At 44.5% G+C, this 27,455-nt stretch overlaps 2 protein-coding genes across 2 annotated transcripts in view; one reads left to right on the top strand and one right to left on the bottom strand.

Annotated features, from left to right (window-relative positions):
• ZDHHC13 (zDHHC palmitoyltransferase 13) overlaps positions 1–16,155 on the top strand; it is a 100,479-nt gene extending 84,324 nt beyond the window's left edge. The window contains exon 17 of the mRNA XM_078058313.1: positions 16,068–16,155. Coding sequence (XP_077914439.1) covers positions 16,068–16,119 — 52 coding nt within the window. The 3' untranslated portion in view covers positions 16,120–16,155. The remainder of the gene's footprint in view (positions 1–16,067) is intronic.
• Positions 8,822–27,068, bottom strand: E2F8 (E2F transcription factor 8). The gene is made up of 13 exons (XM_078058310.1): positions 26,991–27,068; positions 25,109–25,236; positions 22,661–22,939; positions 22,071–22,227; positions 20,052–20,366; positions 19,671–19,832; positions 17,494–17,631; positions 15,563–15,766; positions 15,170–15,257; positions 14,380–14,911; positions 10,418–10,550; positions 9,912–10,300; positions 8,822–9,596 (listed from the first exon to the last, which is right to left on the bottom strand). The coding sequence occupies exons 2-13, from the start codon at positions 25,121–25,123 to the stop codon at positions 9,414–9,416; spliced, it is 2,595 nt and encodes an 864-aa protein (XP_077914436.1). The 5' UTR covers positions 25,124–25,236; positions 26,991–27,068; the 3' UTR covers positions 8,822–9,413.
• Positions 27,069–27,455: the final 387 nt, after the last annotated feature.

The raw sequence follows: 27,455 nt of genomic DNA, 5'->3' as shown, positions 1-27,455 counted from the left end.
GCATGATCAATTTTTTGTTTTTAAAATTTGAGCCATTCTAGTAGTGGTATTTTAATGTGGTTTAAAATTGCATTTCTTCAATGAAAAATGATGTTGAGAATCTTTTTGTGTGCCATCCATGTATTTTCTATAGTAAACTGACTTTTCAAATCTTTTGCTCACTTAAAAAAAAATCAGATCTTTCTGGGGTGCCTACTGGCTCAGTCAGTGGAACATGCAACTCGTGATCTCAGGGTCATGAGTTCAACCCCCATGTTGGGTGTAGAGATTACTTAAAAAAATAAATAAAAATTAAAAAAAATTAAGCTAAAAAAAGAACTGGATTGTTTTTTATTGTTGATTTTTGAGAATGCTTTACATATCCAGCTTACCAGTGCTTTGTTAGATGTGTAATTTGCAAATATTTTTGCCAGCTGGTCGTTTCATTTTAAAAATATTTTTAAAGCCTCTTTATGGGTACACATTTTTCATTTTGATGGAGTCCTATTTAATAATTTTGTCTTTGGGGTGCCTGGCTAACTCAGTTGGTAGAGCATGCAACTCTTGATCTTGGGTTTGTGAATTGGAGCTCCATGTTGGGTGTAGAGATTACTTAAAAATATAAATAAATAAAAGTAAAAAAAATTTTTGTCTTTCATGAATCATGCTTTCAGGGTTGTATCCAAGAACTTTTTGCCTAACTCAAAGTAACAAAGATTTTCTCCTATGTTTTCTTTTAAATGTTTGATAGGTTTACTTTTTACATTCAGGCATACTATCCATGTTGAGTTTATTTTTGTGTAAGGTGTGAGGTGTATGTTGGTGTTTACTTTTGTGTGGGTATGGATATTCAACTGTGTTAGCACTATTTGCTGAAATGACTATTCATTTTCCATTGAAGTCCCTTTGCACTTTGTCAAAAAAAAAAACAAAACAATTGACTGTTTTTGCATGGGTCTATTTCTGGACTCTCTATTGATTCTTGGTATTACTAAAATCTCTGGAGAATGTTCATTTTTTGTTTGTGCTATTGAGCCCATCCAATGAATTTCTTTTTATTTCAGAAACTGTATTTTTAAGATCTAAAGTTTCTGGGATGCCTGGGTGGCTCGGTTGGTTAAGCATCTGCCTTAGGCCCAGGTCGTGATCCTGGGGTCCTGGGATCAAGCCCCATGTTGGGCTCCCTACTCAGCGGGGAATCTGCTTCTTCCTCTCCCTCTGCTGCTCCTCCTTCTCATGCTTTCTCTCTCTCTCTCTGTCAAATAAATAAATAAAATCTTAAAAAAAAAAGATCTAAAATTTCCACTTTGTTCTTACTTATAGTTTCTATTTTTCTGGTCAGAACATCTATATTTCTTTTCATTTCAAGAGTGTCTACCTTTACTTCATAGAGCATGGTTATAATAGTCACTTTAAAATCTTTGTAATTCTAACACCCAGATCATCTTGGGTTCAGCATCTGTCAATTATCTTTTACTTTGAAAACTGAGCAGATTTTTTCTTTTCTTTGTTTTTGTTTCTTTGTAAGTCAAGTAATTTTGGATTGTATCCTAGAATTTTGAACATTATGTTGTGAGACTCTGGGTTCTATTAAAATCCTCTGGAGAACATTAATTTTTACATTAATTGTTTGTTTATTTTAGCAGGCAGTGTACCTGGTTTGGCTCATAGCTCAAGTTGTGTCTTGCCTTCTGAGAGTGGTGGTTCTAATGTCAGTTCAGTTTTCAAAGCTTCTGCTGTGCTGTGTGTGTCTGCCCAACGTATACCCCATTCAGGTCTTAATCTGTTACTTGGGCAGTGATTTCTATCATCTTTTGGTTCTCAAAGCCTTCCTTATTTTTGTTTGGGTCTGTTTTGTGCATGCATCACTTAGGGGTGAATCAGACACTAATGGCAGTTTGTATACAAAATTAAAGGATTTCCGTCTCCAAGTTTCTCATCCTTGGAATTTCCCTGACACTCTCTGGCTCCCAGGGGTCCTTTTTCCTAGCCCTTTGGCTAGAAAGTGAGTATTTCTCTCAGAATTTTAGCTCATACCCTTGGACACAGTTCTGAGCATCTGGGGTGGCTTGGGGCAACCTGAAGAGAAAAAAAGAGAAGAAAGTAATCGGAATCCCATACTCTCGGGACCCTTGAGACTCCTTTCTCCAATCCCTGTGCACTGAGGGATGGTTGTGGTAGGGTTCAAGTGCCCATGCCCGAGCTGCTGTCGCCATGACCGTGCCGCTTTAGGACTAGGACTGGGAGGGGAACAAGAAGAATAAAAAATCAAAAAATGAAAGGCATTCTCCCCATCTTCAGATTAAGGGGCCCCCTTTCCTGATCCTCTGGCTAGAAAAGGGGGTGCCTTTAAGATTCTTTGCTGTCAGACTGTGGCTCAGTTCCAGGCCTCAGGCCACCCTCTGACTAAAGCCAAGAAATAAAGAAGGAAAGAAAAACTAAGTTAAGTTCACTGCCATACCAGTTGTTCTTCAAGTTTTGACTTCCCCTCTCAATCTATTTGCTACTGTTTACTTTTCAGAGTCCTCAGCTAATTGCTTTTGTATTCTGTCCAGAGGTTTTATTTATAATCAATGGGAGAGATAGGTTGTAATGGGCTTACTCTGTCTTGATTCGTACCAGAAGTTCTGTAGTGACAATTTAAATACCGGATGAAGATTCTTCCAGATTGTTATTCTCAAACCTAGCAACCAATTTGAATTAACCAGGAAACTTACAAAAAACTCAATGATTCTAGGCCCTACCCCAGACTCATCTCTGAGGATAGGAGCCCAAGAATCTGTAGAAGATGCTTCTGGGTTTCTGATATAGCCAACTTGGCACTGTTTTAGGGACCCATAGTGGGAGTCCACACTGGAAGTTTGGGAACCCCTGGATGAGATGATCTCCAAGTTTCTTTCCAACCTTGAGACACCCAAGCTCTATATTCAGAATATTCCATTCACGAAGCTGCTTGTTAAGTGATTTGCCAGTCTGTTCACTTCCCTCAAGTTTTTAACTGAAGCTACAGATGACATAGGACATCTCAAATAATGTCACAGAGCAGACAAAAAATATATATATATATATAGAACTAATAGACAAAGTCCAGATATTAAAACCAACAGACCAAATGGACTCCCAACCTGTAAAATTAGTTTTGTGGAAATTACAACTTCTTGGAATAATAGCAGCAATAAATTCGAAGTCTGCTCTATTTGGTGCTAGCCAGGGGGAATATGGGATATACTGAAGTCTGAGGATTAGTGGATTCATTAAGAGCCTCCTTTCCTCCCTAGGATTAATCCTTTCCCATACATTTGACAAAATTCTTTCAGTTGAGTGCAGTTTCTTATGTGCTAGGAATCACTGGTGAGTTTAAATTTGCTTTTCATGAAAATTTATTTCTAAGGGACCTCAGAAGTTATTTCCTTGAGCTCACATCTATGAAAGAAGAAAGCAGACCTAAAAAGTGAAGTGTCTTGTGTGGGGGGTCAGAGCTGGGGCTAGAAGCCAGCCTTTGGCTCCTCGGCCATGCATTTTCTGTCTGACTGAGCTCAATCAGGTGAATCCTTGGATGCAGAGTGTCCTGGCATCATCACTGAGCTAAGTCAGTCAGCTGTACTGGGCAGTGGCTGAGTTCCATGCAATGCATTTGTAAAGGACACTATGACCTAAAAATGGTTTAGCTCCTAGATTTGTGGCTGTGAAAATATTGGCAACCAAAATGACCCACAGATTGTAAAGTGCCCACTTGCTAGCTTATCCTATTCTCTGGGCACTGGGAAGCAGACAGCCCCTGGCCACCTCTGGAACACCCCCCTTCCCATTTCTTCCCCAAAGTGCCACCTGCAGAGTCAGGGTTTAATCAGGGAAGCAGAACCCTGATGAGTTATGATGTAAGGGATGTCTTATAGGAACTAGACTGTGCGCAATCGTAGGGGGAGCTGGGGAAGTAAACGTTTGAAAGGGTGAGCTGGAGAATCACAGCAGTCACCAACCACTCAGTCTGAGAAACCAAGCATTCCTCTGTTGGCCAACTCAAAAGCGCAAGCATAATAACATGAAAGGGTTTTTGTGAAATGTTCTTCTGGCTTACAGAACTCAGTAGAGTTCTGCATTACAGGTGGAAGCCTGAAAAATAGAGACGCCTCAGGAGTAATGCTCCTGAAGCTCTGTTCTCATTTGCCAGTGAATAATCTGGAATCAGCCCGTCTTACCACAGTCTGGAAATGTGTGACAGCTTTAGTATGGTGGCACGCAGGAGTGTGGTATTCTGGAATCAATGCAGTGCTGTTGCCAGGCAGATCTGCTCATCCATGCTGGCTCTGCACCCTTAGGCTGTGATTGGGATGCATTCTTCCTGCTTTCTGCAATTAGCTTCCTCATTCGTAAAATGGGGCCAATAGTAACCACCTGACAATATTGTTCTGAAGTAGGTATGATAGTAGAGACTCAATAAAAATGATTCCTTTTAACTCTTGAGGCCCACTCTTTCCCCTAGTGCATCTGGGACATGTCCTATTTCTTAAGAATATCTTCATGCAGAAATGCCCTTATTGTCTAAGTGCTGGATTTTGATAATGAATATAGGTATATAATTTATATTCAACATTCCTGGCATTCCATCATGGTCCCAGATTCTCAGTATCAACAAATTTGGATCTGTGTGGACAGTGAGAAAGACAATGGATTGGCAAGGTGGACGGGACACCTGAGGAGAAGCTCATGGCCTTCTTCCCCCAGGAGAAAGATAGAGCATTCCTTAAGTAGTTAGAAATCTATCAACTTGGAATGGTTTATAAAAGCGAGTGTGGTGACTTCAGTTCCCCTGGAATCTTCTAGTTTCTCTGGGTTAGAAAAGAGATTTATCGTGAGGGTAGAGGGAAGAGGCAAGGAAAAGCTAATATCAAAGTTGGAGGCAGAGAACCATAACAATAGAGCTCGAAAGGCATAATACCCTGGAGCCATTTATTTTAGGAGCATATAGATCTACCTACATGTCAAATAGCCAGCCGCCAAGGATATTGCTCTATCATAGATGGTCTACATTGTTTGTTGACTTTGAATTTAACAAAACAATAGTGCTCATGAGTTTCTGAAACATGAAGAAAAAGTTTATTTCCAAGTACTCTACTTAGGAATCTAGGGAGCTATATTATCATTTTAAAAATATTTTAGTCAATAGTAACTAGAAGTTTCATTCAGGATAAACTTATAGACGATTCACACACAGAGGATCTTTTCTTATCCAAAGTAGGATAATAGGCATTGTTTTGCATAACACAGTGCTAGGCAAATGGTAAAAACTGGGAAAAATACTTTTTTAAATAGAATTCGGTTTATACAGGGCAAATCAGACTCTGAGCCTAACTCATGGAATATGGAAGATTCTCTTGTAGCCTTTCAGAAATGCAGTTAATTACTTTGACTGTCAGAGGACACTGCTAATATATGACCTACCTGTATTTTCCTACAAATTGTTGGCCATTATGACAGGTCCTCATTTAGTTACTGATCTGATGGAGCAAATAATTGACCTGAATGTACTCAAATAGGCCACTGAGATGTAAAATCACTTCTTTAAACATTGATTTAAATACTGATAGTTTTTTTAACCTAAAATGATGACACATTTCCTTCCAACTTATCTCTTATTTTAGGCCCTCAAGATTTGAAAACTACCAGTCGGTGATACACATTGTAGGGAATCTGCAGTCAACCCACACTGCTCTGTATAATTAATAGGATTGCTCAGACAGCTTATCTGCTTAAGTTCTGAAAATCTCTTTATCCTTTATCTGCAGGAGCACTAATCGCTTGAAAAGGACAGGGCTGAGGAAGTTGTTTCAAAGCCATCAGTTTCTTGGGTTCCTTTCATCTCTTCTTTCAACTTGTTCCCTTTCAGGTATTTTAAATGGCACTTGGCATTCACTTGAACATAGGTGAGTTGCTCGAATTGTGGGTGAGATAAGCATCTTATCTATTCACTCCTCGGCTGCATTCAGCTGCATTCCGCCAGGCCCAGCGAACAGGGAACTGTCTGGTCTGAGAACTGGGAAGCCTTGGCTCTTGGGTTCCCTCTGTGATTTGGTAAGAGCCCTTTAGTTACCAGGTGTGGAAATGATTGGCAACTTTAAGCCAAGGAAACTTATTGGAAGGACACCAAAGGCCCGCAGAATCAGTGGATGGCTGAAAATCAGGCTCCAACAGGAGCGGGTACCATGACCTTTCCAGAAGCTGGGACACAGGAGCCCAAGCAATAGACTTGCAGCTGGAACGGCATGGGGAGAGAGGTCCCTGCTAGGGTGAAATGGAACATCAAATCCCAGGGAGGTTGGCTGAGGCTGGGTGACATGCTCACTCTTGCTAGATATGGGCGGGGCCCCCAGTTAGAGCCAATGGGCTCCACTGAGTAATTCCTTAAGAGGAAATCAGGAGGCAGCTGAGGAAAAGAAATTGCAAGCTGGGCAGGTAATTGACCACTACTGTGGTGTTACTTGGCATCTTGAAAGTTGATTCCTGCTTTAAGATGAACAGACAGTGCTTCTCCCATGAAAGCCTTTCAGGTTACCATGTCCCTGTGCTGTTTGCTTCTATGAATGTCTATAAAACCAATGAACAGTAATAAGACAAACTGGAAGCAGACGATTAGGAGAACAAGTGGTTTATTAGTTGTCCAGCTTCTGATGACTTCATCCCTGTGTAATAGTGGTTGTACTGGTTATCTATTGCTGTATAACATGTTACCACAAAAGGCGTCTTTTTTTTTTAAGATTTTATTTATTTATTTGACAGAGAGAGACAGCCAGAGAGGCAACACAAGCAGGGGAAGTGGAGGAGGGAGAAGCAGGCTTCCCGGTGAGCAGGGAGCCCGATGCGGGGCTCGATCCCAGGACCCTGGGATCATGACCTGCGCCGAAGGCAGATGCTTAATGACTGAGCCACCCAGGCGCCCCGCACAAAAGGCATCTTAAAACAACACAGATTTACCATCTCACAGTTCCTATGGGTCAGGAGCTTAGGAGCAGCTTAGCTGGGTTCTCTGCTTGAGGTCTCTTAGCGCTGTGATCAAGGTGTCATTTAGAGTTGCTCATCTGAGGCCTGACTGGGGAAAGATCCATGTGCAAGCTCACTCAGGTTGTCGGCAGAATTCAGTTCCTTGTGGTTCTAGGTAGGACTGAGGATTTCGGTTTCTTGTTAGTTTTAGCTGCAGGCTCCCCTCAGCTCCAAGAACACTGCCCACAGTCCCTTGCTGTGTTGGGTTCCCCTAACTAGGTTACACTACAATCTTATGTGATGTAAGTACATAACCGTGGACACATAATCACACAAACACCAATCCCTTTACTGTAGCCTATTAGTTAGAAGGAAGATATAGGTCCCATCCACACTCAAGGGGAGGGGATCACACAAGGGCATGAACACCAGGAAGTGGGGATTTTGGGGGCAACCTTATGAATCTGTCCAAGTGGAAGAACTGAGTGGGATGATCCCCAGAGCTGTCTTGAAGTCGAACATAGCTTGTTCTTTCTGTGCATCTGATTTCCCCAAACCTCAGTGCTGGGAAGGTACTTCTTCATGTGAATTGATAGGGGGCAGAGCCAAATCTTGGCCTCCGATCTCTCTAGCTCAGCTTTAGGGGTGGAAGAGGGGATGCAAGGAGCTTCATCGCCTCAGAGCTACCATGACTGGGTTGGTCTCAGTTGTCTGTGTAGTTCAATCTAGTGGCCTCCACTGAACTGTATCTTTTGCCGGTATTTACCATTTGGCAAGTTACCATCTCTTTACTGCATGGAAATGCTTTCATTTATGCATGCACACATACTGTCCTCCTCAACTATAAGCACCTTAAAGGCAGGAGCCATTTCTTATATCAGGAGCCATTCACATGACCTCCAAGTAGGATAAAAGCAAAGGCAGAGGTACTTTGGAAGAAATAGCTCATATTGGTTCTCTAGGGTGAAGGAAGGGGAGTCTCTAGGTCAGCATGAAAATCTGCTCTTAGCTGTACTTGGTTGTGCAAACAAAACATGTATATTTGAAAGGGATGATCTTAGATTACCCCGAGTGTGCTTGGTTCCTGCTACAGCAGCTAGGCGGGCGTGTGTTAGCAGATGGGTGACAGATAAGGACCAGGACACCTGAGTCATTCTATATTCTAGCAGTGTGATTCTGGACTTACTGCTTTAATCCCTGTCAGCCTCGGTGACCTCAGTTTTAGCTTGTGGAGATAATGCCTTTAAAATGTATAGCGCAGTAGCTAGCATATTGTAAATATATAGGAAATAGCATGATGATCCTTTAAGACCCTGACCAGTGAAGGCCTGTGTCAATTGTGAAGGTGCAGTTCCCATAACGAGGGAGTCAAGGAGATGCATGCTTAACCCCCTGTAGCTCGTTCCTTCTCTTGGGGCTCATGGGGGTTTACCGTGGTAGTTCCTTGAGTAAATTGGAATCCCTACTGCTGCTTTCCCATCCCCGAAGCCTGGCTGTTTGGAAAGTGTGGTGGGAGGACTGAACTGCAGCCCCTCCTCTGTAGACGGCAGGAGACAGGCTGGATGCGGGGAAGTGCCCCTGCTCCTCTCTTTCATTTCTAATCTCCCCAGGCATGATGGAAAGTGCAGGAGACTCAGCTGGGTGTCCGTGGCCCAGCAACAGCCTCTCCAAAGCCATTTTAACCGCTGAAAAGTAGAGCCACAGCGAGGATCAAAAGTGGGAAGGAATGTAGGAACATTTTATAAATGTGGCACATCTACGGGAACTCAGGAGGTACCGTCCTTACCAAGGATCCGCCTCCCCAGCTAGTGAGGCTTTCATTTTCTCCCAACAGTGCCCGAACCGGCCAAATGAAAATGTGAAATACATTTTAGAAAAGTTTTAATTTGAACAACTTATGATTAAAAATACGCTTTATAAATAATTTTTCCATAGACTTGATTGAGGATTGTTGCAAACTTTACAAAAGGACACACGGCAACAAGAACAGATTAAAGGAATTACAAAAAATATAGCTATAGCCCTCTCATTTAAAAATACATTATACATCACAGCGTTTTCATTGTGCAAAGGTGACGAGAATGCTGCATTGCGCATGTCACATAGTCACTCAAAAGGAAGTCAACTTTAATACGCTTACATTGCATAATAGTATAGGCACAGTGAGACGATGAACACTTTCCTCCAGAAGTTAATACACCTTAGTTCAACATTTTGCTTTTACCTGGTAGGACCGATGGCTGAAATTAGCTTAGTACAAATATGTGTGTGTGTGTGTGTGCGTGTATGTGTGTGTGTGTATGTGTGTGTGTAGGAAAACAAGTGTCTGCTTTGAAATTAAGTAAACTCCCAACATATTTACAGTATTTTCAGAGAATGTATTCTCCAAATCAGTCTGATCACATCTTCTCTATTAAACAACTCTTTAGAAAAGTAAAGGAAGCCCAGTATGTCAATTAATGGACATCCTCCGTTGAGACTTCCAGTTTTCGCTGTGGGACAAAGAGAGTTCCTACGGAGGTTTTATTAGCACCATCGAAATCCACGTGGGATGGGCCCGTCGGCTTCACTGGTCCACCTGGGGTCCGGAAGAAACTTTCGGCCACTGACTGTGACCCTTTGGGTGTCACAGGAACAGGCTGATTGGAAAGAGAGGAATAAGAAAAAGACGTCAAATCCACACAGATAGGTATGGCCTGCTAGCCTCGGAGGGCGGAACTGGGAGGGCAAGGCACACAGCAGGAGCCTGGCATATTCTGCAATGGGCCGGGAGGACTGTGGACTCCTTGGGTACTCATCCTGGGTATGGAAGGCAGCGAGGCCTTCAGTCTCCTCCTCCTCCCATCCTTTCCCTCTCCAGGGAAGAGAAGCAAAAGCGAGTCTTCCATGATACTGATATCTGGGCCTTAATAACCCAAGGGGAAAAAAAATCCATTAAATGGAAATGCTCTCACCTGTTGTGTCCCCGTCAAAGCAACTGATTGTCCATTCGGTTGGTTCTGTCCTGGGCCTGGAGAGTCGTACCTGGTGGCCCGTCCTTGCTGAGTGCCCGCATTGTCTGGTACGACACTAACAGCCTCTATTCTTGGAGACACGGGAACAGCTCCCGGGCTGGCGGACACCTGCACACTGGGGGAGAGGAGTCCCAAGTGCTGCAGGGTGAAGTTTACAATGGCTGAGCTTGGGTTCTGGACGGGAACGGGGTGGCTCGAAGTGAGAGCCGGGCTGTTCCCGACAGGGACGCCTGCCACGGAAGTTGGTGAGACCATTAGCTTCAAAGGTGTTACATGGAAAGAGGGAAAATTAACAGCAGTGAGTTCGGATGATGTCACTGGAATAACACCTGGAAAGAAAAGGGGGGAAGATATCTTAAAAGCACAGGCATTTGTCTGAGAAGCTTATAAGGCTTACGTGAACTTGAGCCTGACACTCATCTGAATAGTGTTTTACGTACACTCACCTGTGATTGGGGAGCTGTAGATCCTGTGGTTTGGGGAAAGCGTACTTGAGTTTTCTTTACTAGACAGAATGGACTCTGTCCCCAGGGATGAGCACTGGGTGAGAGGGATTAGGTATCCTGATGGGAACAGGGTCTAGAAAACAAGGAGGAAGGATTTATTTTACACACAAATATGGAAGGACAATGCCCATGTGCCTGTGCCAGGACTCATATCCCTTAGCGGTGGTTTGTCTTTTTTTTGTTAAGATTTTATTTATTTATTTGACAGAGAGAGAGCTAGCGAGAGAGGGAACACAAGCAGGGGGAGTGGGAGAGGGAGATGCAGGCTTCCCACCAAGAAGGGAGCTGGATGTGGGGCTCGAACCCAGGATCCTGGGATCATGACCTGAGCCGAAGACAGAAGCCCAACGACTGAGCCATCCAGGCGCCCCGAGTGGTGGTTTGTCTTATAAGACCAAAGCATCCAACAGTATGGGCTACAGGTGGGCCAGCTCTATGGCTAGCGGAAGACAATATTCCTCTCTCCTAGTCCAACATTTGTCCTGACTATCATAAGCCACTGGTTTCTTAAATGCTGTCTGTGGTCTTAGGAAGTGTTCTAAAGCTAGCAGTGAGCCTGCTTAAGGGTAGAATTTGCCCAGCACACCCCCCCCCACACTGACATCTTAAGTCCCACCAGCAGACTTTTTGGTATGATGTGGTGCCATCAGAATCACGTTTAATGCAGTTGGGCACCATAATGGCACTGCCGAATTATTATAGGATTGTTCTTTTTTTTTTTTTTTAAAGATTTTATTTATTTATTTGACAGAGAGAGAGAGAGAGCCAAAGAGGGAACACAAGCAGGGGGAGCGGGAGAGGGAGAAGCAGGCTTCCCGCCGAGCAGAGAGCCCGATGTGGGGCTCGATCCCAGGACCCTGGGATCATGACCCGAACCGAAGGCAGACGCTTAACCGACGGAGCCACCCAGGTGCCCCATAGGATTGTTCTTGAATCATGTAGGATGGTCATTTCCTAGAGTATTCTGAGGAACCCTGGTTCCATGGGATGCAAGTTGGCCCTACTTGAATCACGGTCGAACAGGTCTCAGGAATGCTGAACTGAACGAAGGAAAATGGTGTCTTTATTAGAGAATTCCTGAGGGGCTTTGATGATGGCACGCGTTGTAAATCTCCAGGGGGCACCCAGCATGTAGCATTTCCTGGGTGATTTGGCAGCTAAATTTTTGGTAGTATTGGTATTCAAGGGAAACATATTAAGAAATGGTGATTTAGAGAAGGGGGTTGCCAAAATCACAGGCCAAAATGTGACCTCCGGGCTAGTTGTGTGAATGAAATTGTATTGGAACACAGCCATGCCCATTCATTTATGTTCTATTTATAGCAGCTTTCTTGTATTTTTACAATGACAGAGTTGAATAGTTAGCACAGAGACCATATGGCCTGCAAAGCCAAAAATATTTACTATCTGGCCCTTTCCAAAAAAAGTTTGTTGACCCCTCAGTGAGAACTAAGTAATTATACAACTATGCTTTTTTTTTTTTTTTCCCTTAGTACTTTAGGTTCCAGTGATACCGAGGAAATGCTCTTAATAACATACAAACTAAAGGGCAGGGCACCAGAGTTCAAAAACTATAGATAAAAAAGAGAACTGATTAATTCATATCGCAGACCCAAATGTCATGGAGCAAAAGCTTTAGGCAATAAAGTTATATTTGCGACAGAAATGGCCAGTGTTGTGTTGTGTGTATCCCCCGCCAAGCCTGCTTGGTCTCTGCATTTCACCAAACAGAGCCTGCCTGGGTGGCTGAACTGTCTGAAAAGTCCATTTCCTCTTTACCACGAGCAGGCCTGGCAGAAGCTAAAAGCAGCTCTTGTAACCTGGGGGCCCTCCTTTTATCTTCCTCCAGATCTTTCTTCTCGCCATTGTCCAAACAATAGTCTACGCTTTGATCTAGCTGTTAATAGGTCCCATCTTTTCCTTGGGAACCAGTGAATTCAGAATCCGCAATGCTCACGCTGTTCTACGACACGGTTATTTATTTATTAATTTTGTTTCTTAAAGGTTTGGTACTGTTTCCATAACTTTACTGGTTGGGTTCCTTGAAAGCTACAGGAACAGAAACTTTTAATGGGTGGATTTAGGCATTTTACAAAGAGCTGTTGTTTGCTAACCATTAATCATACTCTCTCATAGTACAAGTTACTCTGGTTGCTGGTTTAATTCTTTCAAATCTTCAGCAAAACCTATAGTACTCTAATAATTATTTTTCCATTTTCTACAAACTACATTCTTTACGAAATCTTTTAACCTATAATGCCAATTCCTTTTTGTCTTTTTATATTAGAACTATTAATTAGCAGGATGAATGAATTTGGTATGTTTCAGCTTGCACGTTTCTCATCTAGTCAGTCCTACATTAGCCCTCTTACCCCTTCCTTCCTGTTCCACCAGGCTGTTTTGTTTTTACTGCTTCTTATTCTTCACTACCTGAGGTATTTGTGTTTATTTGTACACTGCCTTTTCTCCCCCCATGGAAGTGTCGATTCTCAGTAATGTTTGATGAATGAATTGACACATGAATCTCTCATTTTCTTTGTTCAGCTCAGTCCATGCTAAAAAGAAATGGTCAAAATGAAGTCATAGAGACGAGAAAAGAAGCAGAGGGATGTGGAAAATCTATCCACTGAAAATCCTAATCCTGAATGACTAAGTGAGCAACAGGAGACCATTATTAAATCATATCCATGGGCCCGAAGAGATTATGGACCTCCCAGAAAATTGAATCAAGCCAAAGCCTGGTGATTTTCCCCTTAACATGTATATTAAATGCAAAATGATACTATGCTAAGATAATAGATGTTTCGAATGGTTACCATGAGGCCATCCTCAGGGAAGATTTGACAAACTCTAAAGCCTCTTTAATAACAACAGTTACAGATAATACCCTTCAGCTTATACGGTGCCTTAAAAGGATCACAAGCCCCTCATGTAATAAATGCACTTAACCTCACAAAACCTGTAACGGGGCCCTGGGGCAAGAACTCAAAAGCAACAGTGACCAAAGGCAGGTGCTGGGTTTGATTTGATCCAGAGTACAGTGCTTTACACCCAGGAGATGATCAGAAAAAACTGGGGGAATAAATTCTTGATAGAGGTGGAAAAACAAGATGCAGAGAAATAAAATAGCTTGAGTTAAGAGCTGGGACAAAATGAGAGATTAACATCTGCCTCCACGTTTAGTGGTGGTTTATTTGGTGATAATGTCCTCCATATATAATTGTCCCAAGGGAGAAAAATGAGATAACGTATATAAAAGTGCCTAATACTTCTGGTAGGCATCTAATAAATTCCTTCCTAAACTTAACTCCACCTAGGAAAAAAATGATCTGGAACATCAAAATCCCTAGAAGCCAATGCACCAAATATACCTACAGTCTGCCAAGATAAGCTTGACTTTTCTAGTACACAAAACAGAAATTTGGGGTTAAATTTTAGGTGGAAAGTAAAAACAGAGGGAGCAATTTCTCATCCAGGCAACAGATGCCAGGTACATGACCTCAAACAAACATTAGGCAGTGACTCAGAAAGCAGGAGTTACAGGAACCCTATACATCCATCCATTCATTTGAGGTTACGTCTGCTTGTAAATTATTTAAGACTTTCATGACAGGTGTTTGCATTCCAGTATGTGACAGAGAAATGGACTTAAGGACAACCACCTGTGGTGCTTTAAAAAGAGAGCAAATAATCCCTTCCTCCAAAGGTTAAATATATCCCTGCCGTCATCCCAGTCAGGGGATTAGCTGTCTGGGGCTTTGTTTGGATTATGGGATGCTAAGGAACAGTTCCTTGTCTTCTGAGAAACTGCCCTTTGCTCTGGTTAATTTCAGAGCTACTGCATTCTCCTCTGATCAACTGCAGAGTTCCCAAAGCTTTACACAGTTCAAGGCTCTACTTACTGCGGAGACATTTTCAAGTCCTTTTAGGTCCTCTTTAAATTTCTTTTTGGAACCGCTGTCCTCGAGCAGGCTTGCCCTCTTTGAGCCTCTTTCTCCAGCAGGCTCCTTGTCTCGGTTCTTGGCACCTGGTCTCTCGGGCACTGGCAGCAAGCTTCCAGGCCTGGCGCAGGCACTGGACTTGGTGGCATCACTGGTGGCCTTCTCGGTGGTGGCATCTGCGGCGTCTTTTGATCTTGTAGCTTTACAAGAGGGGGTGGGGCAGACTGTGGGGCTCAGGCCTTGGGGTGGTGTCACGGTCTGGGCTTGGGCAGGCTGCAGGTAGATGGCATACGATGGGCCCGAAGGGGCCTGAGGTAGGATCACTGGCACTGCGGGTGACAGCGGGCTGGGGAGGAGGGGGACCACCCCCAGGGGCTGGATGAGGGACGGTGCCGTCAGGTCCAGCTCAGCATTTGCTGGGGTGTCCAGAGGGGCCATGGGTTTGCACTGCCCAGATCTCGCCAGCTGTACCTTCCCTTTCTTTCTGGGTTCACTAAGAGACAAGATTTCAAAACATGACACAGTGGAAACGCATTTTCTCTAAAATGTTCTGCCACTTTAGACTGGCCCAAATTGAAGCCGTGCGTTTATGAAACTAGCAGATAGTGTCTGTAATGACTGCCTAAGAGTTATAGAAAAGATTATCTCGCCGGTTTCCAAGGCTAGCACATATTCTTACATAAAATAAGTAATCCTAATGATGCAATGTAAAAATAATTCATCCTGCCACCAAAAAGTATTGCTAACCTACCTTGATTGCTCTTCTAACTGCATTTTGCAAATAGCTGCGAGCTGAGCCATTTTACTTGGGAAGGGTGCCGAATTCTGAGAACTCTCAGCTGGTAAAACAGAAGGGGTGGGGGTGTTGGTCAAAGCAAAAGAATAAATGCTCACACAGATGAAACATGACTGAAGTCAAAGGAACAGAACACATGCACCTCACCCCCCAAATCACACAGCAATGAAACGATAAAGCCCACCAATTACTTTTTATCCTTTCATTCATACATGGGTTAGGCTTCGAGTGGGTCCGGGTATAAGGGTATTGAAACAGTTCTCTAACGAGTACCATAGGGATCAAGTAAGCTAAAGAATCAGATAGAAAAGGAATTCTGAGCAGAGCCCGACGCGACTGAAAACATACCTTTGTTGGTCTTGATGGGGCTGCTGGGGGCAGAATTTATCTTCCTCCGGTCGCTTTCTATACTCTTTACCAGTTTGATAAGAGATGGGTGTCGAGTGAAGTTCGGTTTCCCACGCGTGGAGAAGAGGTTTTTGGCACAGTTGTCTTTCGAAGGACGCTTTTCTTCCAGATCGGAGGGGAGGAGAGGAAGAACAGGGCCAAGGCCTGAAAGAGAGAAGGGCGGGGGGTCAGAATCTGGCCAGAATCTCTACTTTCTTATGGGAGCTGAAGCCTGAGTGTAGTCCGAGATCGATTTTAGGAATGAAAGCATCAACAGTTATAGAGCACCGACCCTGGGACAGACACTGTCTGTCTGAAGGGCTTTTGGTACAGAACCTTGTTAATCTTATTTTAACTGAATTCAGAGGTAAGATTTCACACGTTAACATCTCTGAAACCCACTGCGTCTTACAACCAACCGGTGATGTGCTGGAGTGTAATCATTAGTGGTTTCTCTTTCTTACAGATACAGACACAAAATTGGGCATCTTCTAATCGGTGGAGTCCTAACCCAATGAAATATGGCAACCCTCACAGCGATGGACTAAATATTTGGGCCCCTTCAAGTTCACAGGTTGAAATCCCAACCCCCCTGATGTGATGGTGTTAGGAGATGGGGCCTTTGGGAGGTGCTTAGGTCATGACGGTGGAGCCCTCTTGAATAGGATTAGGGCTCTTATGAAAGAGGCCCCACAGTGCTCTCTAGTCCCTTCTACCATGTGAGGTTATGACAAAATGACGGTCATGTAGAAAGCAGGCTCTAGCAAGACAGTGAATCTGTTGGTGCCATGACCTTGGACTTTCCAGCCTCCAGAACTGTGAGAAATAAACTTCTGTTGTTTATAAGCCACCTACTCTATGGTATTCGGTTATAGCAACCTGAACGGAGTAAGACATTCTCAACAACTCCACCAGGTAGGTACTTCTTTGGAAATGCATCCCCATCTCTGAGACATTAACGCACTGACCTCGGTCTCTAAGCTAGTAGAAAGTGGGCCTGGGATATGAACCCATCAGTCTGGCCCCTGAGCCTAGTCAGAATCCCTGCACCAAGGGACCTCTCTCTTGAGATTACAGTGGACGCTTGAACTGCAACGAGTCCACATATACACGGATTTTTTACAGTGTAGTACTGTAAATGTGTTTTCTTTTCCTTATGATTTTCTTAGTAACATTTTCTTTTTTCTACCTTACTTCATTGTAAGAATATAGTATATGATACATATAACATACAAAGTATTTGCTAAGTGACTTTATGTTATTGTTAAGTCTTCTGGTCAACAATAGGCTATTAGTAGTTAAGTTTTGGGGGAGTCAAAAGTCACATGCAGATTTTTGACTGCGCTCCTAAATGCTGCGTTGTTCAAGAGTCAATGTATATTCAAAATCGCAATAACCTTGCAAAGGCACCACTGTTCTTCCCATTTTGCTGGTGAGGAAACAGCCTTGGAGATAAAACTTGCTCAAGGCCACACAACTAATAAGTGGCTAAGTTTCCCTCTGCCTCCATGGCCCGTGTTCTTGCCACTTTAAACATTTCGGCATGGGATCTTTGGTGGAATATAAAATGTCAGAACACCAGAGGTGAGATGGAGACTAGAATATTAATACTGGAATGAATTCATTTCATATTCTCAGTGTGTGTAGGCTCTGTTAGGGCCTTTCACACAGATTCTGCTTCTTGGGTACAGGGTAGGAGGTGTTTTGGACCGTGGGTTGCTGATGGAACCCATTGCCAAACTTTCCGTATTGGCAGTCATCTTTGTCTTTCCAACAACTTATAGATATCCTTTCCATGTGGGAGTGTGGGCAGGGAGGGGAAGAGAGAATATCTCTCAATGTGCATTAATTCACAACAACGAAGCAAGGAATGAAGGGAAGCAAATACATACCACAGGGACTTGGACTGATTTCTGGGCCTGTCCATTTAAAAGCTGGTTTTCGGCCTCTTTCTTCTGTAACATGAACTTTCTTGATAAGATTCAGGCTACTCAGAACATTAGCTATATCATACAACCTCCTAATTTTTGCTGGAAAATAAAAGGTATATATACCACTTAGTGGAATAATGAAAGATCAAAGGACTTTGCTTCATAAAGACTTCATGTATAGGGGCGCCTGGGTGGCTCAGATGGTTAAGCGTCTGCCTTCGGCTCGGGTCATGATCCCAGGGTCCTGGGATCGAGCCCCACATCGGGCTCCTGGCTAAGCAGGGAGCCTGCTTCTCCCTCTGCCTCTGCCTCTCCCCCTGCTCATGCTCTCTCTCTATCTCTGTGTCTCAAATGAATAAAAAAAATCTTAAAAAAAAAAAAAAAAAGACTTCATGTATATTCAGAGAGCTATCCCAGCCATCAACCTCAGACAGAGGAAAATGTGACTCTTTTAAGTTATTCTGGTGAGACTGCTTTAATTCAAACAAAAAATAGTTTTAAATATTGAAAAGACTTCAGTTGCTGCGGGTACTGAATTTTGAAATGACAACGGTTGAAAAAGGAAAAGAGACTTCATGAGATCACCCTATCGGGAACTACATTACAGATTTTTTTTTTTTTAAGATTTTATTTATTTATTTGACAGAGAGAGACACAGCGAGAGAGGGAAAACAAGCAGGGGGAGTGGGAGAAGGAGAAGCAGGCTTCCCGCTGAGCAGGGAGCCCGATGCAGGGCTCTATCCCAGGACCTCGGGATCACCACCCGAGCCAAAGGCAGACGCCCAACGACTGAGCCACCCAGGAGGCCCTACGTTACAGATTTTTTAATAAAAAGTTCCCATTGCTGGGCATCTTCTAATGAGGATTCATAAGAGTTTTATGAACAAATAAAGCACCGATAGAAAGTGTACTGCTTTCCTGCCTGTGATAGTTTATAACAATGAGATTTACTTAGCTCATAAGCATGGAAGATTCTCTACCCCATCAAAATTTGTAAATTTTTATACTGTCCTTAAAGTTATATGCAAAGCAGAGATTTGTGAATTCTACAAATCTTACATATCTTAAAAAGTTTTGTTACAAGAGGTCTGTCTCTACTTCCAGCTTGATAGTACAAAATTGTAAATTGGGCCACTTCTTCACAGCCAGGCCAGAGGGTTCTGAATTCCCTGGGGATTCAGCAAATGACCCATTTGCAGTTCCTGGAATGGTTTCTGACGCTGTGACTAACCAGTGAAATGGAGAGCTGAAAACTGCCTGGTGAGTCAGAAAAATCAGGCAGCCTGTCAGTAGTCCTGGGACTGTTTTCTGAAATTGCACATCTCCCAAGCCAGTTGCTGGTATTATTGCCTTTACCCTCGACTTACTTTTATCTTTATAGAGTCACTATCAAGCTGGGGATGTTGGAATATACTTTTGAGGGACTAGCGCAGCTTTACAGGGATGGGGAAGGAGTCTGAGCTCCCGGGCACTCCCCACAGCGGGTCCCCTGGTCAGGCTAGCCTCATGCCCTGCCTGGACGTGGCCCCGGGAGAGGTGGGCGCACAGCAGCCCCCTCCCATCTGCTGAGCCCTTCTTTCCACATGCTTCTCTTCCTAGAGGCTCCTGCAAAGCCGGTCCCTGAGGCGCGGGCAGATCTCCGCATCAGGAACCCAGTCCAGGCCCCCTTCCTATTTGAGCGGGTCTGGCTGAAACCATTCTTTCAAAACGACAAACCAATGGTGCTGCAGGTAGGTCACTTCTAGGAACGATTTTAGAAGAGTTATTTATACCCTTACATCTGAGAGCAGAGACCTGGGTTCTGGACCCACTTTACAATTTACTGCTCACTTAGACTTCGGGTACCACATAGTCCACATGTGCAAAGTGGTGACAATGTTACAGTGTCCAAGGAGGTAATTTTTAAGGAACTATTTATAAGCCCGAGCGCCAGACAAACAAGAGTAGTTACATACATATCTTTGAATCCTACAAGTTAGCGAAAAACAGTGTAATCCTGGCTTCTGGGGGGAGGTGAAGGTACAGAAGCATAATTAGAGAAGATGTCAGTATAGCAAATGTATTTGGCAATCAGTTCATAAGTAAGATTTTATGGTTTACGAAGAGGCCCAAAAGTCCACGGCAGTCATGACACTTACTTTTAAACTTGCTTCTATCCAGATCTTCCACATGGTCTTCCCCAATTAAAATCTTGGCAGCAATTTCTAGGCTGACTATCTGAGGCGTTGACACCAAAAACAGCATCACAAATTTCTGGCTCATCACTCTTAACGACTTATCTTTGCGGCTGTTTACAGAAGCTTTGGAGAAGGATGAGGATTAGAGAATTAAAATTCATGAAGGGACAAGTGACTTCTAAAGTAACAAGGCTAAAAATACCACAGCCTGATCAGACAGTTGACAACTGCAGCTTTTTAACATGTTAAAAGGCAGCAGCGGTGTTAGAACAGTGTTCTGGAAGGAACCTTTGCCTCTAGTGAGAAGTGCTGTGCCACCCGGCTCTCCTGACCATTGCTCACCTGCCCGAAATTCCACTCCAGGGAGTTCGACGAAACACATGTCTGGGTGTCCGTTCTGGCCCGTGTTTGATTTGATGATATGATCCTCTATACTGTAAGTCTTACTGAAGTCAAACTCTTGTTCATATTCTTTCTTTTTGATCATCATGATCTGCTCGGCATACTTGTTCTCCTCCCCGACGCTTTTCAGAGTCCCAAGGGTTTTGTTGAGATTATGTCGTCCGTGCCAAGTGTACCTGTTTTTGGCCAGGCGGCTCACCATGTGTAAACTCTCCAGGACATTCACAATATCATAAATGCGTCGCCGCTCAACGTCTGCAAAGAATGAGCAATTGTATGTACCAGGATCAGATTTTGTAAGGTGTATAGAACGGAATAACTTTTTCTTCCATGGTCTATTTATTGATCAGTGGGTGTGGATGATAGAACTCAGTTACACTCAACGAAGAATGTGAAGATGAGGAAGACATGTTTCTGCTCTCATAGGGTATACCAAGAATACGAATTAGAGAGGTAACATTCATTGAGGGCTACTAGGGGCCATACAGCTGGAGGAAATGTCTATCGTAAACTGGTGAGGCAGGTATTATTATTTCACACTTTACGGATGAGGGAACAGCAGCTCACACTGGCTAAGTAGCCTCCCCAAGGTACAGAGCCAGTAAGTGGCAAAAACAAGTCTTCAATACTCTAAATTCTACACATTACAACCTGTTTTTTTATATTATTCTTCAAAGCATGCGCGCACATGCAAACACGCACACACGCACGCATGCATGAACACGCACACAGAGCCATCATACGACAGGCACAAAGCACTGAGATTTCTTGCTGTTCCTGGAACCTGCCAGATATGCCCTTGTCTTAAGGCCTCTGTAGTGGGCTATTCCTTCTGCCCGGAATCCCTGTTCCCGATGCCCTCACTGCTCCCCACCTCCATTCTCTCAGGTTCTTGCTTAGATGTCACCTTCTCAAGGTCTGACCTGACTACCTCACTTAATGTCGCAAAGCACACCCCCAGCACTCCTGGCTCCTTACCCTGTGCTACCTTTTATTTTTCCCACAGCATGTATTACCTTCTAACATACATTATTATTACTTGCTTACTATGTGCTTTGTATACTACCCATAATTATCTCCCCTTATTGTCTGTCCTTTGCATACTTATCTCTTAGGCCCCACTAGAAAGTAGGTTCCACAGGAGGGAAGATTTTATTCTTGTCATTCATCGATGTCATCCCAAGCTTTTACAACATTGCCTGGCACATACTGGTGTCAACAGCTACCCGCTGAATTAAAGGTACACCTTACGTAGCTATAATTAAGGATATGTGAGTAGATGAATCTGAATGGCGTATTCTTAAAGTGTGAAATCAAGTTGATATTTATAAACATGCATCTGAAGAGTAAAACTTTCTTTGAGGAAGTGATAGCTCTACGTTAAAATATCCTGCATCCTCTCTTCAGTTTCAGATTATAACATTTTCATGACTCCAAAGGTATCCCAAATTTGCCACAGACCCCTTTGTAGCTGTCACTAGATTCAAGGGTCTGGAGAAAGGAGTAAAGGGGCGGGAGGAACACAGTAACTTTTGCCAAACACAAACATGTCGATTGAGTGGCAGGGAGCGCTAAAGCCCGGCTTCTGCTCACAGAAGCGCATCCCCATTGCAAACTGTGGAGGTACCTAGTTGCTCAGCCCAGCTCTTCAAGGAGAGAACCGAGACAGAAGTTCAAAGTTGTAACTATTTATGAAACAAGTCCTAAAACAATGTTGCCTTCCTTTACAGCTTCCAAGCTTTTGAAATGCAATCAGAAGCAAATCTCCATTGTCATTTTTCCTTCTGTTTGAAGACTCACTTAAATTGGAAACTCTCTGCCTTCATTCTTAAATTAACAGGGCTTCAGAGATTTACCATGTCATTACACACACTGGCTAGATGAGTGTGGGTCTGAGGGAGCAAGTCCACGGAATCACTTTAATTACTAACTGTCTCTGTGAACGCTCTGCATACTTACTCAGTTCCTCGGCGACTTCGTCAAGACAGATGTCATTATTCACAGCGGGGTTGGGATAGTTAGGATATCGTGCTAAGAACTTATGACACAGCAATCCTAAACTTTTCTCTTTTCGACTTGGTTGGGATTTCTCATATTCGTCTCCGGATAAGTGTTCCTACAAAAGAAGAGGTAAATAATGTCTGAGTCGGAAATAAAGTTTGACAGGTTTATTAGGGCCCTCTGCACTTGAGGGCTAACATGCTTAGCTTCAACAACTGCAAAATTTGGGGGAAAAAGGTGGGAGCCAGTATAAAACTGCTTGGCAGACCTAAAAAGGAAGCTTGAACTGAAAATAAGTCAAAGGCTCAGAATTCCTAGTGCTGTATTTGGTGGAGTCCAAACCTTTCCTGTGCTCGGAAGCAGGCTAGTAACAGTCTGTAGGTGGCAATACTTTATATTGCTGGCACTTTTGTAACAGCTACCACTCCCTACACACACACACACACACACACACACGCGCGCGCGCGCGCGCACACACACACACACACACACACACACACAGAGGTGCGTGCGCCCACCAGTTTCCACCCAGTCTTTTGCAAACCTACATGTAAACAATCTTTGGCCTCAGGTAATCCATTCCTGCTGTCAAACAACCCCCTTTTCTGATCTCTGTTTCGGATCTCGGGGCTCACAGCACTGATGAGCATTTTCAGGTTGGCTGTTGGTGTCCACGGTTCTCCCTGGGAGATTTCCTTGGGCTTGGTGGGTGTGGTCAAAGGGCCAAAGTCAGGCTGGATCTCAGTCAACACTATATTTGCTGCAATGGATTCCTTCAGAGGTGTTTTCATGAGTCCTCTTTTATGTGGCTCAAAAAAGAGATTTTCCTGGTTTAAAACAAGTAAACAATTAAATCCACTATTAAACAGGATTTATCAGATAGCTTTCGATTCCAGAAATTGTACAATAAATAGAATATTGCTAAGGAAAACATGCCTAATGAGGCTGGAGAGTCGATTAAATTAGTAACTCTTCCAATGATAGCTTGACACTTACTGTCTTTTCACTAGCTAAATTTCCATTTTTAATCTTGCAGTAAAGCACAGACTTAAATTTTTCTTCTTATGTTCCAAGAATTAAAAAAAAAAAACCTTGAAGGCCTAATTTTAAAACCTTTTTGATATAATTTTTGATGTAGAGAAGTGTTGCAGATAGTATGGAGAGTTCTCATATACCTTTCACTCAGCTTCCCCTAATAGGACTGATAATTTTAGGTGATCCAAAACTCCTAGGAGTGACTTGCATGCATGACACTGCAATAAGGCCTATATGGCAGAAACCAAGTCCCATTCCTCTGTGTGTGTCTGCCTGGCCCAATGGCTGCATGCATGGAATGCTCAATCAAACACCATTGATGTGGAAGAGTCAGAAAGCCAAGGAGACAAGGGTGAGGGCTAGCCTATGGTCATACCTACAGGCAAAACCTAGAAGGGAGGGGCGCCTGGGTGGCTTGGATGGTTGAGTGTCTGCCTTTGGTTCAGGTCATGATCCCCTCCCCCTGTTCATGCTCTCTCTCTCTCTATCTCTGTGTCTCAAATGAATAAATAAAATCTTAAAAACAAAACAAAAACAAAAACCTAGTAGGGAGCAAAATCCAGAGTGCCTAAGAGCAAAGGAAAAGTCTTCTCTTTCAATATTTACCCCTCTCACTTTATTATTTTTTTTCTAAGACTATTTATTTGAGAGAGAAAGAGGGAGAGAGCGCAAGCAGGAGGGAGGAGCAGAGGGAGAGGGAGAAGCAGGCTCCCCGCTGATCAGGGAGTCCAACACAGGGCTCTATCCCAGGACCCCTGGATCATGACCCGAGCCGAAGGCAGATGCCTAACTGACTGAGCCACCCAGGCGCCCCTAACTCTCTCACTTCATAGAAGGAAAAATGGGGCCCAGAGAAAGAAAATTAGTTATCCAAAGTCACAAAGCTAGTTCCTGGCAGAGGCAGGACTGCCACTGAGACATAAAGGTAAATTAATAGCAGCACAAATAAGACGAATGAGACTATGTTTCTTCTTCTACTTTTGGCCACTGGGGACTTCACACATTCTTACTACCTATGGCTATTTTAGAGAAAATGTTTGGAATGGCAATAAGTGAAAGAACACAGAGACTCACTAATTCCTCAGTGACTTTAGGAACAAAGATTAATGGGACTGTTTAACATGTCTATGACTCCTTGGGATTTATCAAGTGCTTTTCCATTTGTAATTTTCAACAAATCCTGTAGTCCTATTCTGCAGAACAGGAGACCCTGGCTGAGAGAGGTTGTGCAGGCCTTGAACCTGAATATCCTCAATCCAACTATGGCGTTCTTACATGGAAATCAGTGTGATGGATACAATGGGGGACCCTCCTAAGCATGTGCACCTGGGAGGTGCGGACCCAAGAATGGCATCTTTCTAAAGGCTGCTGTCCTTTGCCTCAGACTATCAGAAAAGATAGCAATTCTCTTACTTGACTAATATCTAAACCTTCGAGGAACTTTGCATTTTTCCTTTTTTAACCTATCAGTAGTGGGACACCAGTCAAGACACCGCTACTGAAAATTCTTTTGTTATTTTACAAAATGTCTAGCTCACAAATTGAGTGTTGTGGCCCCCAAGTTTAAGAAGCTGCCGATTTGGTAGAAAATTATCTTCAAAAGGAATCTGATCTCAAATCATGTCAAATGCCCTCTCTGAATTCTAATTGTTCAAGAATTCTGAGAAATATCATAATGCAGCTAACAAATTTTATTATTCTTAAAACTACCTTTTCTCTCTGCTTATCTCTTTGAGACTTCCGTTTGAAATCAAACCATTAAAAACTTTGGATTACTTTACCTCTGGCCAAACTCTTCACCTCGTTAAAAATTAAATTTCCCTTCCTTCTGGGTTTTTACAGAAGGTAACTAAAAAGGGATGTGGCATTAATAAGATATTGGATATGGAAAAATTATGGGGTTAAATCAGGATGATATTGCATTTAAAACTGGGATGATGAATACTAAATTAAAAAGGTACCTTTTCATTCTCCATTCTGTAAATTTTTCATACATTTAGAGTTTCTTTAAAAATGAAAAATCTGGAGTTTCTCCCAACACCCTGATGGTTTAAGTAGTCCAATCAATTCTATTAAAAAGTTTATTTTCCTTAAAAAGAAAAGGAAATAGAAAAAGTTAAAGAAAAATAAAACCAGGAGATCCGTTGAATATTCCCTCATGGACACCACAGGCCACTTAAACAAAGACTAACGAAAAATGACAAATTACATTTACATTTTATTCCCGACCAGAGATAGTCCTCCTGGGCAGAGAACTCCATCAAACGCCAGTAAATTCCTTCAGCAAACCGATCTGCTGTCATGAGACTTAAAGGAAACCACAAAACTTCCAGTGACAGTCCTCTCCCACCTTTAGAGAAGGCGCGCCATTCTCCGGACCCCACCAAATGGACCTTAGTAAGCACAAGCACCCACCTGTTCACAGGTCAGGGCTCGGGACTCAGCGCCCCAGCCCTGGTTCCGGGGGAGCAGACACGACCCCAAGCATCTCGACAAAAGTCTGCATCTAGATGCCTGAATTTTTCCCCTGACACACACGTGCACAGGGTCAGCGGTAAAGTCTCGGGAAATAGCTTGATAGGAAACTTCCAAATTCAGTCCTTAAGCTCCAAAAGTACTCTGGGTATTTAAAGAGCGCCTTATGATTAAGACTTTTCCCTTTTTTAAAGACATCCTTAAAGATGCAAAGCGCTGGGTACTCTCAATTCGGTTGGCCAGTTCACGCCACGATCTTGGATCTTACCAAGGAGGCTGCATTTGTTCAGTAAAGCAACCAGGTACAGTCCCCCTGCCGCCACCCGCTCCGCGCCCCGCGCACTTCCCTCTTCGCCGGGCCAACTACCCCTCCCCCCCGGGCACAGTCCGCGCGCCACCAGCCCTGCAGTTCCCGGACAGCATCTTCGCGGTTCCCAAGGCAACGATTCCTAACCAATCAGAGAGCTGGACGCGGGCCTGCGATTGGTTGGCGGCGCCAGGGGCGGGTCCGGACCTTCCGCCTTCGATTTAAAAATTTGGCGCGGAAAGCCGGACCGTGGCCGGCACCGCCCCTTAGCTGCGCGGGGCTTGAGCGCGGGCAAACCCGCGCCCGGAACCACGGTATCCCCGCCCCTCCCCCTCGCTCGCCCCCTCCCCTCTGCGCGGGAGCTCAGCTCCTCCCTCCACGGCCCCCGGCGGAGCGAGAGGCGGGAAACGGCCGTCCCTGCCGCTGCCCTCCCGAGCCCTCTCCCGGTGCCGGGCCGGCTGCGCCGCATCCCTCTGCGTCCCGCTGACCTGTCAGTTCACCTCACGGTTGGAGCCGGCGGGGGCTGAGCGGGGACTCCTCGGCGCCCCTTCCCCGCTCAGGTCCGGGAGCCCGCGTGTCGGGCCGTCAGTCGGTCCTCAAGCAGCGCCGAGGTGGGTGCCGCGGAGGGAAACGCCGGGACCGGGACTGGCGGGCCGGCGGGCGGGCAGAGGGAGCGTGACCGTCCAGGAGCAGTCAAGCCCCCGATTTGAAATTAACCCGCTCCCGGCGCGAGCCGATCCCGCGGGCTGGGAGGGCCGCTCCCCTCCCCCACGCCCGCTCTTCCCGGCCCCGGACCCCGCGCGCCAATCGGAGCCTCCAGACAAGAGCCGGCGGCGAATCAGGGTGTAGGCACCGCCCTCCGGTCCCGCCTCCACTACAGAGTTGGGGGAAAAGTTCAGCAACTTTTTTTTTTTCCCTTTTTTTTTTTCCGAACACCCCCTCCCCTTGCTAAAGTTGGGGAATGAAGTTTGGCCCTCCCGGGGCATGAGGGCTGAGACGCGGGCGCTCTGCGATTCCCAGTCTAGCCGTCCCACTCCCTGCCTAGCTCCAGATCCACTCACCTGCCCTCCGGACCCCAGCCGGAACCATTCCCCCTTCCATCTCTGGCATGCATTATTGTGCTGCCCACCACCTGCCCCATGGCTTCTAGAAACTGGTGTGGAGAAGGAGAAGCTTGACTAACTGGTGCCCAAACTCGATGGGCGTGGGGTCTCGGCCGAGCTGTGAGAACTCAGGTGTGGGAGGAGGTGTAGTAAGGTTGAAAACCCGCCAAGCCTGTTCCGGGCGTCCGCAGTCTTCCCTCTCGTGGTCTTCCACCCGCTCCTCCCTTTCCCCTCCCTTGTCGGCTTCCCTCGCTTTCCCCTCTTTTTCCGGTTTCCGAGCCTCAGACAGCTTCAGCATGGAATACTGTAGAGTTCTAGATTAATAGCAGGATTGGGAGACGCTCTAGTCCAAAGCCCTCGTTTTGCAGACAGAGCTGCCTTGCCTGTGCCTGGATTGTGTGCGCCCGTGTTGGCTTGCCCCGC

This window comes from Halichoerus grypus, chromosome 11, assembly GCF_964656455.1.
Source record: "Halichoerus grypus chromosome 11, mHalGry1.hap1.1, whole genome shotgun sequence".
Lineage (NCBI taxonomy): Eukaryota > Metazoa > Chordata > Mammalia > Carnivora > Phocidae > Halichoerus > Halichoerus grypus.
The sequence above is the reverse complement of the archived record's forward strand: the minus strand, read 5'-3'. Positions and strand labels throughout refer to the sequence as shown.